Source organism: Choloepus didactylus, chromosome 4 (genome assembly GCF_015220235.1).
Source record: "Choloepus didactylus isolate mChoDid1 chromosome 4, mChoDid1.pri, whole genome shotgun sequence".
NCBI classification, from domain to species: domain Eukaryota; kingdom Metazoa; phylum Chordata; class Mammalia; order Pilosa; family Megalonychidae; genus Choloepus; species Choloepus didactylus.
This window is the reverse complement of record NC_051310.1, coordinates 93,444,888-93,462,320: the sequence shown is the minus strand read 5'-3', so window position 1 is coordinate 93,462,320 and position 17,433 is coordinate 93,444,888. Positions and strand designations below refer to the sequence as shown.

The 17,433-nt window shown below is 38.7% G+C and overlaps 1 protein-coding gene across 4 annotated transcripts in view; it reads left to right on the top strand.

The window, feature by feature from the left end:
* Positions 1-16,395, top strand: part of BLM (BLM RecQ like helicase) — a 98,929-nt gene extending 82,534 nt beyond the window's left edge. For 2 of the 4 annotated variants that reach the window (XM_037833100.1, XM_037833101.1), the window contains 6 exons: positions 485-626; positions 6,221-6,420; positions 6,866-7,058; positions 10,424-10,546; positions 12,245-12,446; positions 15,680-16,395. In XM_037833100.1, the coding sequence (XP_037689028.1) occupies positions 485-626; positions 6,221-6,420; positions 6,866-7,058; positions 10,424-10,546; positions 12,245-12,446; positions 15,680-15,857 (1,038 nt within the window). In that variant the 3' untranslated portion in view covers positions 15,858-16,395. Of the gene's footprint in view, positions 1-484; positions 627-6,220; positions 6,421-6,865; positions 7,059-10,423; positions 10,566-12,244; positions 12,447-15,679 lie in introns of those variants that run through there. The other 2 variants (XM_037833102.1, XM_037833103.1) reach the window with 2 other exon arrangements.
* Positions 16,396-17,433: the final 1,038 nt, after the last annotated feature.

Below are 17,433 nucleotides of genomic sequence, written 5' to 3'. Positions count from 1 at the left end.
CTAAACCTGCTCTAATAAATATATATATATATTTATATGGGTAAGGTTTAGACACAACTGAGGGGAATGATAAAGGAAACAACTGATTGCAGAGAATAATAACGGATTAACTGTGGCACCAAAGACCCAAAAGAGATTAGAAATCATAAATTTGCATGGTTGAACATTGTTTTTCATCCCCAAAGTCACCATTAGCAAGTGACAAAGCACTATTCAAGGTGATATGTTTAAAAAGAGTGCCCCACACACACACACACACAGTGCTGTCAGGTAGTTGGAAGACAAGATGTATGTCTGTGAAACAATAATAAAATAGGAATTGTAGAGTGCTAATTGTTCAGAACACTTAAGTCTTTCTTGGTGGTTAGTCTTAGTTTTAGTCTGGACATGGTTTATTATGAGACTACCATAGTTAATATTGAACCCTAGCAATCTAGATATCATTATCGTAATTATAGCAAAGGCAATCTCTTTCTATTGATAGGATTATAACACAAGAGATGTAACTGATGATGTGAAAAATATTATAAGATTTGTTCAAGATCATAATTCATCAGCAAGAAATATAAAACATGTAGGTCCTTCTGGGAGATTTACTATGAATATGCTGGTCGACATTTTCTTGGGTAAGTCATCTGTTTTATTTGAGTTACATTAGTTGAAACTGAACGTCATTACAAGTATATAAAAAATACCTTTTGTCTATTTCTTATAGAAATATAGAACTTAAGAGTTTCAGAATATACCGTTACTTCTTTTGAATAACAAAAGAAAACCTGTTTTTATGAATTATTCCAATGGTTCTATAGAATTGATGTAAGTTACTGTGATGAAGAGCGTTCACGCACAAAAAAAAAGAAAATATTAAGCTTATACAATTTCATCTGAGTGTACATTTTACCAGTCACTCAAAATCATGTTACAGTATCCTTTGTTTTATATTTGATCTTGGCTTTCTTGTATAATTTGCCCCCTGGAGTTTCTAAGTGACTTTCTCTTTTTTGTTGTTGAGAAGCAATATTTGTGTTCTTTGAAACAAATTCATTTGCTTGGGACCTATTCTTGACTTCCAATTACAGTTTTCAGATTGCTTACTAGACCTGCTGCATAGCTGTGATTCTGGAATTTCTTCTCACTGGACCCAAAGCTCTGTTGTACTGTGTATCATCTCGTATGCTGTGCACTTTCTTTGCTTTCTGTAGTCTCCAGGGTTGCTGATATTAATCTGATGCCAGTCTAGCTTTGGTTCCTGTTTGGTTTTTTTTCCTTGTTTTGTTTTGTTTTTTTTTTCTTTTCAAAAGCTTTCAGGATTGTCCCTTTACTCTTGGTATTCTCAAATTTCAGAAATATGTATTTTAAAATGTTTTAAATGCATCCCATTTAACTTTTAATGGGCTTTTTAATCGGAAGGCTTTTTCTCTCTTCCACCCTGGAAAATTTCTCTTACATTATTTGTTGCATAATCACATGTACTTTCTATTTCCAAAATTTCATTAGTCAGATTTTACGTCTCCTAAGGATTGATGCTCTCTATCTTTTCTCATATTTTCCAGGTATCTTTTTTGCTCATGTCTTAGGAGATTTTCTTGACTTTTATTTTCTAATTTTTCCACTAAATTTATTTTGTCAATCAAGTTTTAAAATTTCCAACAGCTCTTTCTTGTCCTTATTTCTTTTCCATAACATTCTATTATTATTAAAGTATGCAGTATCTTAAATCTCTGAGTCTTTGTGACAATACTAATTGTGAATTAGGAATTCGCCCTAAATTAGCTCTATCCCCGAGGATCAAATATTCTACTTAATTTTGGTCTTTCTCTTGATTGTCTGTTATATTAACCTCCAGGGACTAGGTTAATTTTTTTAGGCAGGTTTCCTCTGAAGTTTTATATCTAGTCCTATTTTTCCCCCAAATTCTTTCCCTGAATGGGGATATCCAACTATCAGGCTTTGTGATCGGGTAAGTAGGTAGGAACAGACTTTGGGCTGGGCAGTTCTCAAATGCCAGAAATGGCAGAAGCATTCTCCTGTAACTTGACTGCTCTTGCAGTTGCTTTATTTATTTTTGTTCTAGGAATTAATTCTATGCTGTTTCTGCTTTGTTGGGATTGAGAGATGAGGAAGGAGAGGTACTTGATGCAGTTCTTTTTTTTTTTTTTTTAAATTCAGTTTTATTGAGCTATATACACAGTCATCCATGGTGCACAATCGACTGTTCACAGTACTATCATATAGTTATGCATTCATCACCCCAATCTATTTTTGAACATTTTCCTTATACCAGAAAGAATCAGAATAAGAATAAAAAAATTTAAAAAACACCCAAATCATCCCCCCATCCCACCCTATTTTTCATTTAGTTTTTGTCCCCATTTTTCTACTCATCCATCCATACGATGGATAAAGGGAGTGCGATCCACAGTGTTTTCACAATCATACTTCACCCCCTTGTAATCTACATTGTTATACAATCGTCTTCAAGAGTCTAGGCTACTGGGTTGGAGTTTGGTAGTTTCAGGTGTTTACTTCTAGCTATTCCAGTACATTAAAACCTAAAGAGGGTTATCTATATAGTGCATAAGAATGTCCACCAGAGTGATCTCTCAATTCCATTTGAAATCTCTCAGCCATTGAAGCTTTATTTCGTTTCATTTCGCATCCCCCTTTTAGTCAAGATGTTCTCAATCCCATGATGCCAGGTCAGATTCATCCCCGGGAGTCATATCCTGCGTTGCCAGGGAGATTTACACCCCTGTGAGTCAGGTCCCACGTAGTGGGGAGGGCAGTGAGTTCACCTGTCGAATTGGCTTAGCTAGAGAGAGAGGGCCACATCTGAGCAACAAAGAGGCGCTCAGGGGGAGACTCGCAGGCACAATTATAAGCAGGTTTAGCCTCTCTTTTGCAGTAACAAGCTTCATAGGGGCAAGCCCCAAGACAGAGGGCTCAGCATGTCAAGCCGTCAGTCCCCAATGTTTGTGAGAACATCAGCAACAATCCAGGTGAGGAAGTCCACACCTCCGTGATGCAGTTCTTTTAACTCCTGTGCCAGTTTGAATGTTTTATGTCCCCCCAAATGCCATTATCTTTGATGTAATCTTATGTGGGCGGACCTATCAGTGTTAATTAGATTTTAATTCTTTGAGAGTTTCCATGGAGATGCGCCCCACCCAACTATGGGTGATAACTCTGATGAGATAATTTCCATGGAGGCATTGCCCCATCCATTTAGAGTGGGCCTTGATCAGTGGAGCCATATAAATGAGCTGACAAACAGAAGGAACTCAGTGCAGCTGCAGCTGTGAGTGACGTTTTGAAGAGGAGCTACAGCCAAGAGGGACACTTTGAAGAAAGCATAGGAGCTGCAGATGAGAGACAGTTTGAAGACAGCCATTGAAAGCAGACTCTTGCTCCAGAGAAGCTGAGAGAGGACAAATATCCCAAGAGCAACTAAGAGTGACATTTTTGAGGAACTGCAGCCTAGAGGGGAACATCCTGGGAGAAAGCCATTTTGAAACCAGAACTCTGGAGCAGACGCCAGCCACGTGCCTTCCCAGCTAACAGAGGTTTTCCGGACACCATTGGCCATCCTCCAGTGAAGGTACCCGATTGCTGATGTGTTACCTTGGACACTTTATGGCCTTAAGACTGTAACTGTGTAACCAAATAAACCCCCTTTTATAAAAGCCAATCCGTCTCTGGTGTTTTGCATCCCGGCAGCATTAGCAAACTAGAACTCCCCCACACTGTTTTTAGTTTCCTCCCTTTCACTCCAAGCCTCTGACCTCTTAACTTCAGCCCTGATGTCTAGTGATGTGGTTCTGCATGGTTGATCGTCCCTCTACTGCTGTAACTTTCCTGTATTTATTTTTGGGCTGTGGTTTATTCCATTTTGTTTCATTTGTCAGCATGCTTCCATCCATTTCCTAAAAAATTTTCTGAAACCTCTAATCTGATGATGGCCTCTCTCTTGTCTGATTATGGCCTCTCTCTTGTTCTCTATGCAGTTATGGGTTGCACAAGAGCCATGAGGTGCCAAGTATGGCAAGAAACTTGTTAAAATATAAGCACTGTGTATTAGGTAAAACAGTTAGAATCAATTTATATCCTTAAACATGGTTACAGAACAGAACAAGGTATAAATGTTCATCTTCACAATATAAAAATACAAGTATAATAAATAAAAATAAAAGAAGGTGTGGGTATGGGAAGGCTTGGGATGCTAATAACCTCTATTTACATAGCTGGGTGAGAGAGTGCTCAGAAGCTCTATTGTAGTTGATGGGGCAAGAAATAGAGGTTTAGTAATTATTATTTAAAGTTACCAAACTAACCAATAGATGAACCAAAATAATTATATATAGCTAGCAACATTTTGGGAAGGATGGGGTAGATGGTATGAATGAGATAAAGCCCCGTCTTTCATAGTATGAAGTCAATAGGTAAATGTAAGGGACTACCCCTGGCTAGCGCAATGACCACATGATTTAGGGTTTTATATGGAGGTAACTCCCAGAAGAGCTTACCACAAAAACCATTTAAAAAGTGGTTGCCTTGGGGAAGTGAGTGAGACTGGGGAGGGTATGAGTGGGGCAGAGGAATGTTACTTTTAATTATAAATCCTTTTGTACTATATTTTATCTTTTCCCATATACATGAATTATTTTGATTAAAAATATATAAAGCAATTAAGTGATAAGGTAATCCATTTTAAATATTAATAGCCTAAGTTGGAGTAGGAAAATGCTTTGCTCTGTTTCTTCTGGATCTGCTTATTCCCTCAGGCAAAAGCAGCTTTTACTGCTGAGCTTGCTTCTCTTTCTGGATTTTTGCCTTTTGCTAGTTTGGACCTCTTTGCTGGACAAAGGATTTCAGATAAAAATAACTTATTAAAAGAGTGATACATGAAAGTCTACATTATGATATGTAGAAAATTGAAAAATATAAATAACTCCAGAAAAAACTACTGCTAATATTTTGTTTCCTCACAATCACACATCTATCAAGTGTATATACAATTATATCATTATGTAATGAGATATGAACATTTTCTTAATTTTTTTCTTCTAAAGCACAGTTTTTAATAATTTATATGGATGAAATAAGTGTATTTAAGTAGTCCTTATTTTAGCATGTATTTTTCTATTATAAATAATGCCATGATAGTCTTTTAAATAAACTTTTGACTACATCTTTGATTACACCTTTCATATAGATTCCTAGAAGGATTACTACACAAAACATTTTTTCTGGCACATTCTTTGGTTTCTTGTTAGCTCTTACATGTTTTTAAGAAGATTGTTTATGTCTCATCTAGCTTTTTTAGTTACTCTTAGCAGTAGGCTTGGTCCACATCAACCAGCCCACCATTATCAGAAGCAGGAGTCCTGCTATTCTATAATGTGAAATTTCATGGGTACACATCACTTGGAAAAAGAAAAACTTGAATAATTCAGCATATATGGCCAGAAGTCATCTAAAATTTATAATAATGTAATTCTTTGCAATTCTTAACATAGAGCTAAAACTTTACAAAGTAATCGTTAATTCTGATTATAATCAGTGTCACAAGGCATCTTGAGTAGATTGGTATAATAAAATTGTGTTTATGTTGAAGACATTAGTAATTACTGCAGCATGGATATGAACCAAAGGAATCCAGGCCACTGTGGTACTTTTCAGCTTACAGAGAAAGAGGGAAGTACACGCATTCTCTGTCAAACATAGACTTAAATCCTTGGATTATAATTTAAATAATTGGATTATAACAAATAGCAGTTCCATGAACCAGAACTAAAGACAGTATTTATAAAATTAATTGTCAAGGATGTTGGATAGCTAAATCAATAGTGCACAGTTATCCTGATATATCACAGTGGTATGAAACTAATATAGTTTATATAAACTCTGATTTTTTTGCTCTAATGTGATTTTAGAAGCTGTAATTGCAACATTTTTAAATGGTAAGCTTTATTTTGCTACTGTTTCATCAAATACATGTTTTAAAAGAGGAAAAATACTTACAACCATGGAAATTTCAGTTTTACTCAAAATATTATTATTTTACAGAAATGAGTGTCTATTTGCACCATGGCATTTCCTGTAGAACGAATTATCTATTTCATTTATCCAGACTTGTCCATAAATGACTTTTTCAGCCTTTATTTGAGGGTAGTAATATACCTATGTTTACTAATCTTGCTTCTTTATACCTTCTTATCAGGGAGTAAGAGTGCAAAAATTCAGTCCGGGATATTTGGAAAGGGATCTGCTTATTCACGGCACAATGCTGAAAGACTTTTTAAAAAACTGGTCCTTGACAAGATTTTGGATGAAGACTTATACATCAATGCCAATGACCAAGCAATTGCCTATATCATGCCTGGAGAGAAAGCCCAAACTATACTAAATGGGCATTTAAAGGTATGGCATTTGAAATGCTTATTTTATTTTATTACCTCATAAGAAGCCAAAAAATATATATAACTGCAAATTTTAGTGTGTTTTCCAAAGCTTATGATTACTGAATTTACATATACTGACCTATATGAATATATTCTGTTCTTAATTTAGAAAGAGATCTTAAAATTGAACCCAAGTAATGTGATGCACATCAAAATGAATTTAATGGGTGATCAGGTCACTAATTGTTCATGTATTCATTGAATAGACATTTATCAAGAGGCAATTCTGTGCTCTACAGTTATACAGAAGGAGAAAACACAGCCCCTGTTCACTGGGGGGTTGCTATCTACCTGGGCAAAACAGAAATGAAAAAAATAATAATAATACAATTAAGCATCAGATAAAACCCATTTGGGTACAAGTGTGCATGCACCCATCCTTATGATTTCTTTCTCTCACAAAGGTAGACTTTATGGAAACAGAAAATTCCAGCAGCATGAAAAAACAAAAAGCTTTAGTGGCAAAGATATCTCAGAGGGAAGAGATGGTTAAGAAATGTCTTGGAGAACTTACAGAAGTCTGCAAATCTCTAGGGAAAGTTTTTGGTGTCCATTACTTCAATATATTTAATACTGGCACTCTCAAAAAGCTTGCAGGTAGGTGTGTGTGGGTCTTCTGTTACATGGCACAAATTAATAGGCTAAAAAGACATCTCACTAAGGAACTTTTCAAGTGTAAATCTCATTCTTTATTGTTAATATTTGATCTCTGAATTGAAAACTCAGAAACTATTTAAACTCATTCTTGAGATACAATATAATCTTTAAAATATATACAGTACTTGTTATTCAGATATCTGGTTTGATTTTAATTTTATTTTTTCCTCTAATGCTGGGCTTTAGGATATAGATCATTGTAGTCTCTAAAATCGGAATGATATTTTGTTACTTAATGATTTTGTGCTGGTTATTTGCCGGCTTCACCATGTTTGGCTGTGTTATGTACAGATGTCTCTGCAGTGAAGAGCTAAGTTAATTATGAAAAGAGATTGTGTTTTATGCTTCTTTCAATCTGGTTCTAGCATACTGCTCTGTCTTTAGTTAATAAATGCTTGCTAATATAAGTAATTTCCACGGCTTCAGATAGCTTAATCTAAAATTTTAGTAGTAAAGTCCCTGGAAAAATAACTTATTCACATAATTGACTGACTGTGTAGATTGCCTTCCATATTCTTCCTTCATAAAATCTCGTAATCATCACACCTCTGTTTCCATCCTACTCCTACCACAATAGGCCATTACTGTATTTCATTGGCTCTAAAATGCTATCTATTTTATGGCACTGTTATTTTAAGGACTACTAAGAAATAAAAAATTCTTCTAATTAAACTCTGACTGTGCTTTAATTGAAATAATTGGCTTTTATGTATTTAGATACAGATTTTTATCATATGTAACCCTGTGCATACATAAAATATATTAATTGATTCAGGGACTTGTAAAAATTCACATTAAGGTCTGACTCTCTGAATCACTTTTTGACTCAGTTGTCTGTGTCCTTTTTTTTTTTTTATCCCTTGTGTCATCAAGAATGTTAATGTGACAGCATTTTTAACAGTGCTCCACTATTTTCCCCAGGATTTTCATCACAACTTCTGTCACCATTCTAAAAGTTTTGATGGTGGCACTTTCTGGATGATACCAGAAGGTGTCGACGGAAAGTTGCACATCTCTCTGCTTCAAAACGCAACACTGCTTTATCTACTCTGGGCATCTTCTTTTTATAAGTTATGTAAGGCACTTAGTTGTTTCTTACAAAAAAACTATGGAATTTTGGTCATTTCCTCAGAGACAGTTTTGCTTTATTAATGCCAAATGCATTCCCTGTTACTCTGTTTCTGTGATTTTCTGCATTCATGATCACTTTTTCACTTCAGTGCTGATTACAGTATAGTCTTTTTGAAAACAGCTCACATGGCGGTTAAACTCCACACATGAGGTACAACAGTGCAGTGACTGTTGATGCTGACAGTATTAATCGCTGTGACTAGGTTCTCATATGCTCAGGCAATAGCAGCCACGCTGCAGCTGCCATTTGGCCATAAGCAGTTGTACTATACATCTCAGTTTCAAAAATGCTAAAACATGAACATTTTGAATCTTAGAATCGATGGTATTTTATTCTAGGGTGTTAGAATAGTTTCCAAACTGGTCTCCTCCAGATGTGAATATGATATACATTTTAACTTTCAAAAACTATTAAACTCCCAGGGATGAACCTGGCCCTGGCATCATGGGACTGACAATGCCTTCTTGGCCAAAAGAGGGAAAATAAATGAAAGAAAATAAAGTTTCAGTGGCTAAGAGATTTCAGATAGCATTGATAGGTCATTCTGGAGGATACTCTTACGCAAGCTTCAGCCAGATATTGCAGTTTGCCACAGTATGCCAAACTGAAAACCCTAAAGAATACCCTGAGCTGTATCTAAGACTATAAAAAATTTTTACTTATTAAGTTTATTTTTTTAGAAACTTAAAGCCTCCAGATTATTCCTAAGCCAGATAAGCCCTGAAACCCAGAGATACCAGTCTCTCCAAGAACATCAACCAGTTTCATTCCTCTACCCCATAATGTCAACACCCTTTCCAGCATGAAGAAGTTAGAATGGTCATTGCCCAACTATCCCTGAAAATTGAGAGAATGATCAAATGAGAGGGAGGAGGTGTAACTGAGAAGTTAGGATTTAACAAACAATTATGACTACTAACTCATTATATAGATATTTCTTTTTAGTTTCTAATGTATTAGAATAGCCAGAAGGAAATACCTGAAGTTGAACTGTAATCCAGTAGCCTTGATATTTGATAATGAATGTATAACTATATAGCTTTTGTCTTGTGACTGTGTGATTGTAAAAACTTTGTGACTGACACCCCCTTTATCCAGTATATGGGTAGATGAGTAATATAGTAAAGACATGCATGGGGGAAAAAAAAACTATTAAAACTAACTGTTCTCCAGTTCAGGATAAAAGTACAAATTTTATCAAGAGTCTACATTTCTCCTTGCCTCTCCTACTTTTTCTTCCACAACCTCCCTTCAGCAACCTTCTCTTCTGTCCAATAGTTCTTTTATCCCAAACATAGGAATGATGTGAAAATCACAGATTTGAAAGGAGTTGAAATCCATCCATCTGCTCAAGTCAGATAAATAGAAATTATTACTCCCTTGCTTTCCATAGAACCCATCAGCAAATCCTACAGACCCAGCTTCCAAAGCTTATCAGAATCTGTCTCCTCTCCATCTCTACTCCATTCTAGTGCAGTCCATCCTTGCTTACTCCTGAGTAGCTTCTCCCAGGTTCCAAGTTTTCACTCTTTCCCTTTACAGTCCACTTTCCATACAGCAGCCAGAGTGATCTTTTAAAAATACAGGTTTGTCTAGCTACAAGACTCAATATGCTACCTACTTGTTAACACCGTAACAGAACACTTGCTTCCCCCCAGCTGGGGAAAGAACAGGTTTGGTTTGGGGGGAGGCAAGAATTTGGTTATGGCCTTATCGAGTAGGACCTACAAGTCTGGAGTGCAGGGGAGAAGTCAGAAAATAGACTTGGAAATAGAATGTGGGTGTTCTCTGGAAATACATGGTCTTGCGCCTACACAAACCTTTGCAATGAAAACAGTGGGCAAGGGCAAAGTCTGGTTAAACTTTTGAGGCACAATGTGCAGATCCCACCCATCAGGTTTTCCCCTGTGTCCTTGTCTGTCTCCTTTCTGCTGTGGTTTTTCCACCTTTGCTGCTGTGGAATTAGATGATGGGCTCCTGCCCTCTCTGCCCATATGCTGCCTTGAATGATGCTAACTTTGCCTTTCAGAAAATTGGTCCATGTGCCCAGTGCTTTGCAGTTAGTTGGCACTTAACAGACATGTGCTGAATGGGTGAATTCAAGCATATGCTTGAATTTCATGGGTTTTCTATGGGTATTAATTTAAATTCCTATTTATATCCCCATATACAGAATCTTTATCTTCTGATCCTGAGGTTTTGCTTCAAATTGATGGTGTTACTGAAGACAAACTGGAAAAATATGGTGCAGAAGTGATTCCAGTATTACAGAAATACTCTAAGTGGACACTGCCAGGTTCAGTATACAGCCAAATGTGTGTTTTCTAAACGTTTGTTTTAATGTTAAGTGACGCATCTCACTGGATTAGAATTACATGGTTTCTGGGGTGTGTTAATACTATGTACACCTTGTCACACTGAAGCTCAAGTCTTTGGAGTAGCCCACACTGGTGTACTGGGCATCTTTGCAAAGGCACTGACCGTTTAGGTTCCCTGGAGTACCAGTTACTGCACCTGCTAATAGGAACCAAAGGGAAGGGGGCCTTTGGGCCCAGGAACTGCTGGTTCTGTCAAGGCAAGTGCCTGAGGAATCAAGAGCCCTGATTGTTAGAGGAGGGCATAAGACTTCTGAACTCTTAATATCGCCAACAACAAAATTCTTTTTTATAAATTTTCCCTTAGTCAGTGCTTTCCATAGCTTAGCAATGAGGCTTGTAATTAGAGGTGCTACGTGACAGGGCCTAATGTCACCTGTGGGAACGGCTGCTAATGATGCACTCACTGGGATAGATTCTTACAGTGACTAATAACAAGACTACCTAGCATTCCAATTGCATGTTCATTTTTTCAAAACACTTAAACATACTCTTTTAATTTTACCTTTAAGACATGCTCGGCAGGTAACATGTTTCTTCAGATAAGGAAACTGAAGCACAGAGAGGTTATTTGTGATCTGCCAAGAATCAGACAGAGTGAGATGGTGGCAGGTCTGAGATCAGCAGCCAGGGCTCCTAGTTCCTCAGGCACCTGTGGAAACAGCCCAACAGGGTGGTAAGTTATTGAGGACACCGTGCCAAGCACTTTGCTGGGTTTATATCGTTTAATCCTCAAAACACCCATTTTACAGGTGAGGACAGTGAGGTTGTTGTGTTTTTTTTGTTTTTTGTTTTTTTTCGTTTTTCCAAAGTCAAACAGGCCAGGATGACAGAGTTCTTTACTCAGTGCTGCATGTCTTCCATGTGAACCAGTGTTAGCCGGATAAGGAGTCTGCACATGTCACAGAGGAATCCAGTGCCCTTCATGCTGTTCCTGCCAGGCAATAAGGGAGCTGCAGGGTGAACCAGAGCACCCAGGAAATTCCTTTCTTCAGAACATGAAGATAAGATAACTTTGTGACCTAGGAGAGATTCCATGCCTTTTCCGTGCCTGGGGATGCAAATAGCTATGAAAATTACCATCTTCTTTACACACGTGTGCTTTCATGCAGACCCATTTCCTACGTAATATGTGAAAAGTCACAACTATTATGCCAAGAAGTGTTTTTTGTCTTTAAAGAGTAAAATATGGTCTAGAATTTTCTGGTGCTTATTTACTAAGTAACTATTAGGTGAGGATGGTGTATGGTACCTTATACTCTTCAAAGAACTTGACAGCATTAATTGCTCAGTCGATAACAGGGACACAGGCCATACACAGGACCGTAGGATCTAAATCTAGTGTCTCTTATGTTAAAGATTGTCACAAATTTTTTGAAATGAATTTTGATTCCCTTTCATTAAAGTAAATTGCCATTGAGCACTTTGGGACTTTGTAAAATAATGAACGTTGTGCTCTTGCTGTATTATTCAATCCATATTGCCGCAGGGACACACCAGGAAAGCAGCGAGGAATCAAGTGAACCAGAAGCCTCTGCTGTTTGTCCTCCTATGGACTATAAAAGCTCTTGAAATCAGCCCGGTATTGTCTGTAAAGTCTGCATTGTGTCCATTTGTAGCTGATGACGACTCCCCACCGCTAAGCTTGCCCAGCAGCAGAGGCCCTGGAAGAAGGGCCACCAGGGAGCTGGAAGAGGAAACACCCACGTCTTCTCACTATTTCGCAAATAAAACCAAAAATGAAAGAAAGAGGAAAAGGATGTCAGCTTCCCAAAGGTCCAAGAGGAGAAAAACTGGTTACGGTGGTTCTAATGTAAAGGGGTATGTTCTGTAACGTCTTTTGCAATGTAGGGTGTAAGAGGGAAAAGTACAAAATGACAAATGTTCTGCTTTGCTTTGAAGCATTTATTAAAATAAGCCATTGTTAAATCTTGCCTCTCCAGTCAGTAGAGTGATGATTAAGGTTTGATCTAAAATGTAACATTTGTTTCAGATTTTTAAAGTGTCTACTCCTTACTAAGTGGAGTATGACGAGTTTTTCTAATTTGCAAAAACTCCAGTTTGAATTTTACCTTAGGAAAAAAATTTTTTTTGATAATTGCTCTTCTTAAGAGACTTCTCCACCTAAAATACTAAAGCATACACCATCTGAGTAAATAACAGAAGGTTTTGTTTTCTCATTGCTTTTATGATTCGGTCAATATTTGCTACATTGCTTTTATTGCAGCAAAATTCTGCGAGCCTCCCCCTTGGAGGCTTGTCCACACTCCCTACCATTCATTAATGCCTGGGAGAATTAACCTCCCAACCTTGGCGGAAGTACCAGACAGGAGACCGCCACAAGCCAAAAGGTCGCTCCAGCCAGGCATCTTTAGGGGCTGCATAAGTGGTTTATGTCTTCCCTTTCTCTCTTTGCTGGGACAAATGTACTTTGGGAAGCTCCCTGCACACCAAAAGAACAAAGATAGCATCGTCAAATACTGTGTGATTATCCTTCCGATGTCTCTTATTTCTTACATTGCGTGGCTCCTGCTGGCCTCTTTTTTCCTGTCTTCTGTAAGCGCATCCTCTGCTCTCTGCCTTCTAGGTGAGGTCTGACAGGACTGTGAACGTCCTGTAAATCTGGAGAAGGTGGCCCCACAGAAGCATAGTGTGACAGAATTGCTTACATTAAAAGGAAGACAAGTCCTTAGCAAGCTTTGCAAGCTGCTGTGTTTTCTTTTGCAGTTTTTCTACCTCTTTTCCTTCTGGATAGTGAAAAACAAAAACTGGGTGGGGGGAGAGAAAGGAAGGCAAATGTTAGCAAATTGTCATTTTCTTGTTAAACCCATAAACAAGCATCTTGTATGTGTTAATCCTTCTGCCAGGATACAGAAATTAAAGGCATTAGTAAATGTTAGTTTAATTTTGTGGTTTTTAGTGCGCAAGTGACCAGCAGATGTTCTGCAGTGGGGACCTTTTCTTATTTTCTTCCTTTATTCCTCCAGTTTGGGAAATACTCATTTCCTCAGTAACACACTCAGAACAGAAGGAGTCCTGAAAAGGCATCTGGTCCACCCCCTCGGGTTTATGATGAGGAAGCTGAGGCCTTGCCTGGGGAGGGCTTGTTCCGGGCCGTCCCCAGCTTGGTCAGGGACAGGCAGAGGTGGGATTGGACAAGAGGTCATCTATGCCTGCTTGGCACACTTTCATTTCTGCACAGTGCTGGTGGGTATTCCTTGAAGAGCAACAAGATCTTTCATCTCATTTTTACTTAATTGTTAGAACAAAGCAAACTGTACTTCAGGGTTCGCTGCTGTTGGCTCCCTTATTTAGTTTAAACAACTTGTGTTTATTATGAAAGTGAAGTAGTTTGCCCTATCATCTAGTACCAAACCTAATAAGAAGCAGTAAAACTCACACTCATCCAAAAGCTTTACATTACCGAAGTTGATGGTCATTTCAAATTAGCTTATGTATTTAAAATAGGATTTTTTTCTAATCCTTTCTGGCAAAAATCAGTAAGTTTGTTAACTTTTTTTTTAACTCTTGTTGTTGTCTTCAAAAAGAAAAAATAGAAACCAACTAACTGTCTTTGTATCGGTGCTCCATTCTCCTTATTTCCACCGGGCCCCTCTGAAAGATCGTTCTCCAGTTTCCAATCTCCTGACCTGGTTGAGAGTCCCTGGGCAGTGAATGGATAAACGTGGCTCTTAGAGACCTTAACTCTCCATCCAATCCTCAGAGTTTTACATTTTCAGAATAACATACAATGAGCCAGTTGTGCTCTGGGCTCACTGAGTGGGAGTAAAATGGATGGCCCTGGTGGAATGGAGGCTGCTGTTGGCAGATTCATTCTGTAAATCAACATAAACAGCAGGCTTTCACTCAGGGCTTAATTTCTCTGCAGGAAAACAGCATAAGGAAACTTAAGGCTGCTTCTCTGCTGATTTAGAATGGGTAGCACATTTTGCCATGTTCTGCAATAAAATTGCCCTGAAGCAAAAGTTTAAAAATGTTCAAAAGCCGTCATCACCCAACCCCACCAGATTGTCATCACCCACAGGCTGGTGACCCGAATACCTGGCCCCTAACTCAGACCTGGGAGGCCACTCACATGTCCTGATGCTGTGGAATTGATGCTGGACATGAATTCAGCCCAGTTACAAAGCAGCAAGAAATACTTGCCTAGAGAAAGGCTTCTGTAGATAATGCTGCCCTTATCCTGTAAACATGCTGGCCCTGTGAGGTCTTTTTAATTTTGTTTTGGAAAAAAACCTGTTATCTTCAGAGTGGCAAGGGAAGTACGGTGCTGGAAGGACTTTGTGATAGGCCCTGGCAGGGGCTTCTTCTCTGGCTTTAAAAGACAGAGTGGGAGGTGGGTGCTGGCAGAGAGCTTGGAGTGTAGACAAGCAAAGGAGCCAACTGCTGGCGACGTGGCACTGACAGACATGCCAGACCTCAGTGGATGGGGCCAGAACAACTCGTGCGGCCCTCCTGGGCAAACCACATCTGCAGCCCTTCCCACAGTTCAGCTCTGCTCCACCCGCCCACCAGGGCAGGCAGCTGGCTCAAGAATGGGACCCCAGCTCTGCCCCCATCTCCACTACCCACATTACTGTGCAAGAACAGTAATTCCATGGCATCTATTGTCCGAGGATTTGAGGCTTGAAAACAATTTGTTTTCACTTCCTTTATTTGGTTGGAATAGCTCAGGGTATGTGGATCTCAGTTCTATTGTCCAAGGGAGAGCTCTGATGATGGGCTGCAAAAGGTGTGGGAGGATAGAGGGCAAGAGGCATGGGCCACAGGGACAGAATTAAGAAACAACCCCTGACATTTTGGAAAGACAAATTTAGGACAAATTTCTGTGAAGGGCAGCAGTCCTTCATTCCTTGAGTAATAAGAAAATCTTCCTCACCCAAGAGGGTTATAGGCAGAAAATGGACAGATAGAAAAAAAAAGGAAACAAGGAAAATCAGGGATCTTAATTCCATGCTGGTAAAGAAAGAAGCTTGTTCACTTTTATTTCTATTCAGCATTTTAATTTTTTTTTTTTTTTTGTCATATTTTAGGGGGTCTACCACATGCAGAAAGATCTCTTCTAAAACTAAGTCCTCCAGCACATTTGGATCCAGTTCAGCCTTGCATGGTTCTCCCGCAACTTCAGGGACAAGTAGAAAACTGGGGATTATGGCTCCACCAAAGCCTAAAAATAGACCATTTCTTAAGCCTTCATACGCATTTTTATAACAACCAAATCACAACGTTCATAGCTCTTATTTCTTGTTTGTCGGCTTCTGACCATCTGTGAATATAAAACTGTTAGTTTTATTATACCATTTGTAATTTTTTTACCCAGTAAATATTAATATCTAAATAAATGCTTGGAGTGATGGTTCTTATTTTTTAAATAAGCATTTGTTTTTGAATAAGCATGATTTGCTGCCACTGCAAGTGCTGAGGCTGTTGTTTCGCAGAACGTCTGAAACAGCAGCTGAATCATCTCAGTGAGAGGAATTCTAAGCACAACATAAAACCCAGAAGCTGAAGAAAAAGACACGTGATGTTGTGAAATTGTAACACTTTGTATATAAGGCAACATAAAGTTAAAAGACAAACAATAGAGAAAATAGAAGAAAATGTATTACAAAGGATTGATATCTATAACATATAAAGAGTGCCTATAAATCACTAAGAAAACAGCCCAGGAGAAAAATGGACAAAGAATGTGAGTAGACTACTCTCAGAAAAAGTACAAATGGTCCAAAAATATGTGAAAAGTGCTTGACCTCCCTTATTAAAAATATAAATTAAAACAATGAGATATGATCTTTTTGTCTTATCAAGTTGTCAACAGTGGATAATATCCAGGGTCAACAAGAGTGGATTCATATTTTATTAGTGAGAATATATTAAATGTTGATATAGTCCTTTCATATTAAGAAGGCCTTATTTTTCAAGGCCATCCATTAATAGGCTGGTTAACCAGAAGTCTTTAAGGTAAGAATTTGGCACCTCTTGCCAGAGTTCCAGTGACCCTATTTTTTTGGAGCCACCCCATTACTCACCTTTAAGTGGTCTTGGTGGTCGATTTGGTGTCCCACATCTCTCCTTGGCTTCAGTCAGGAGGATGGAGCTGGGAGACCCCCACCCAGGCCAACGGTGTTGAGGCAAGGCTTAGCTAGAAGCCTCATGACCTTTGTCCTTGGACTCAACGCTGAGATGGACCTTGCACCCATCCTGAGAAGCCACCTTCATCACCACACACCTACTTCCTGCCACCTAAGGCTCCAAGTTTGATTCAGGGGGCTAGCCAGACAAGAGTCAGAATCTGCTGGAGGCTGAGTACTACTACATCAGCATGCTTTCTAGAGCTAATGTTTCCAGGGATGGCTTGGGGAGATGATGCATTTTTGGAGACACCATCTTTCAGGCAAGTCCTGATTCAATTGGTCAGAGAACCTCCTCTGGGGGTAGAGAGGTAGGGGGTAGGTACAGAGGATAAAGTAGCCAGTAGTTGAGAGTAATGTCCCCAGCATTAGATCACCTTGGAGAGCAACTGGTGCTCAGATCATTCCACCCCCATCTCCCCCACCAGTGGCCATTCTGGCCTTGGAGTGTGTGGGACAGATTCAACAGAGCTGATGCTGTGGGCCTTGAGTCACTTCCCCAGTTCTGACTCCATTCATTTGTTTGTTTACTGAGTCTTCTGTGCCAGGCACAGATTTAGCTTATCCACTTGTACTGGTTTGTATATATTATGTCCCCCAGTAAAAGCCGTGTTCTTTGATACAGTCTTGTGGGGGCAGATGTATTAGTGGATTAA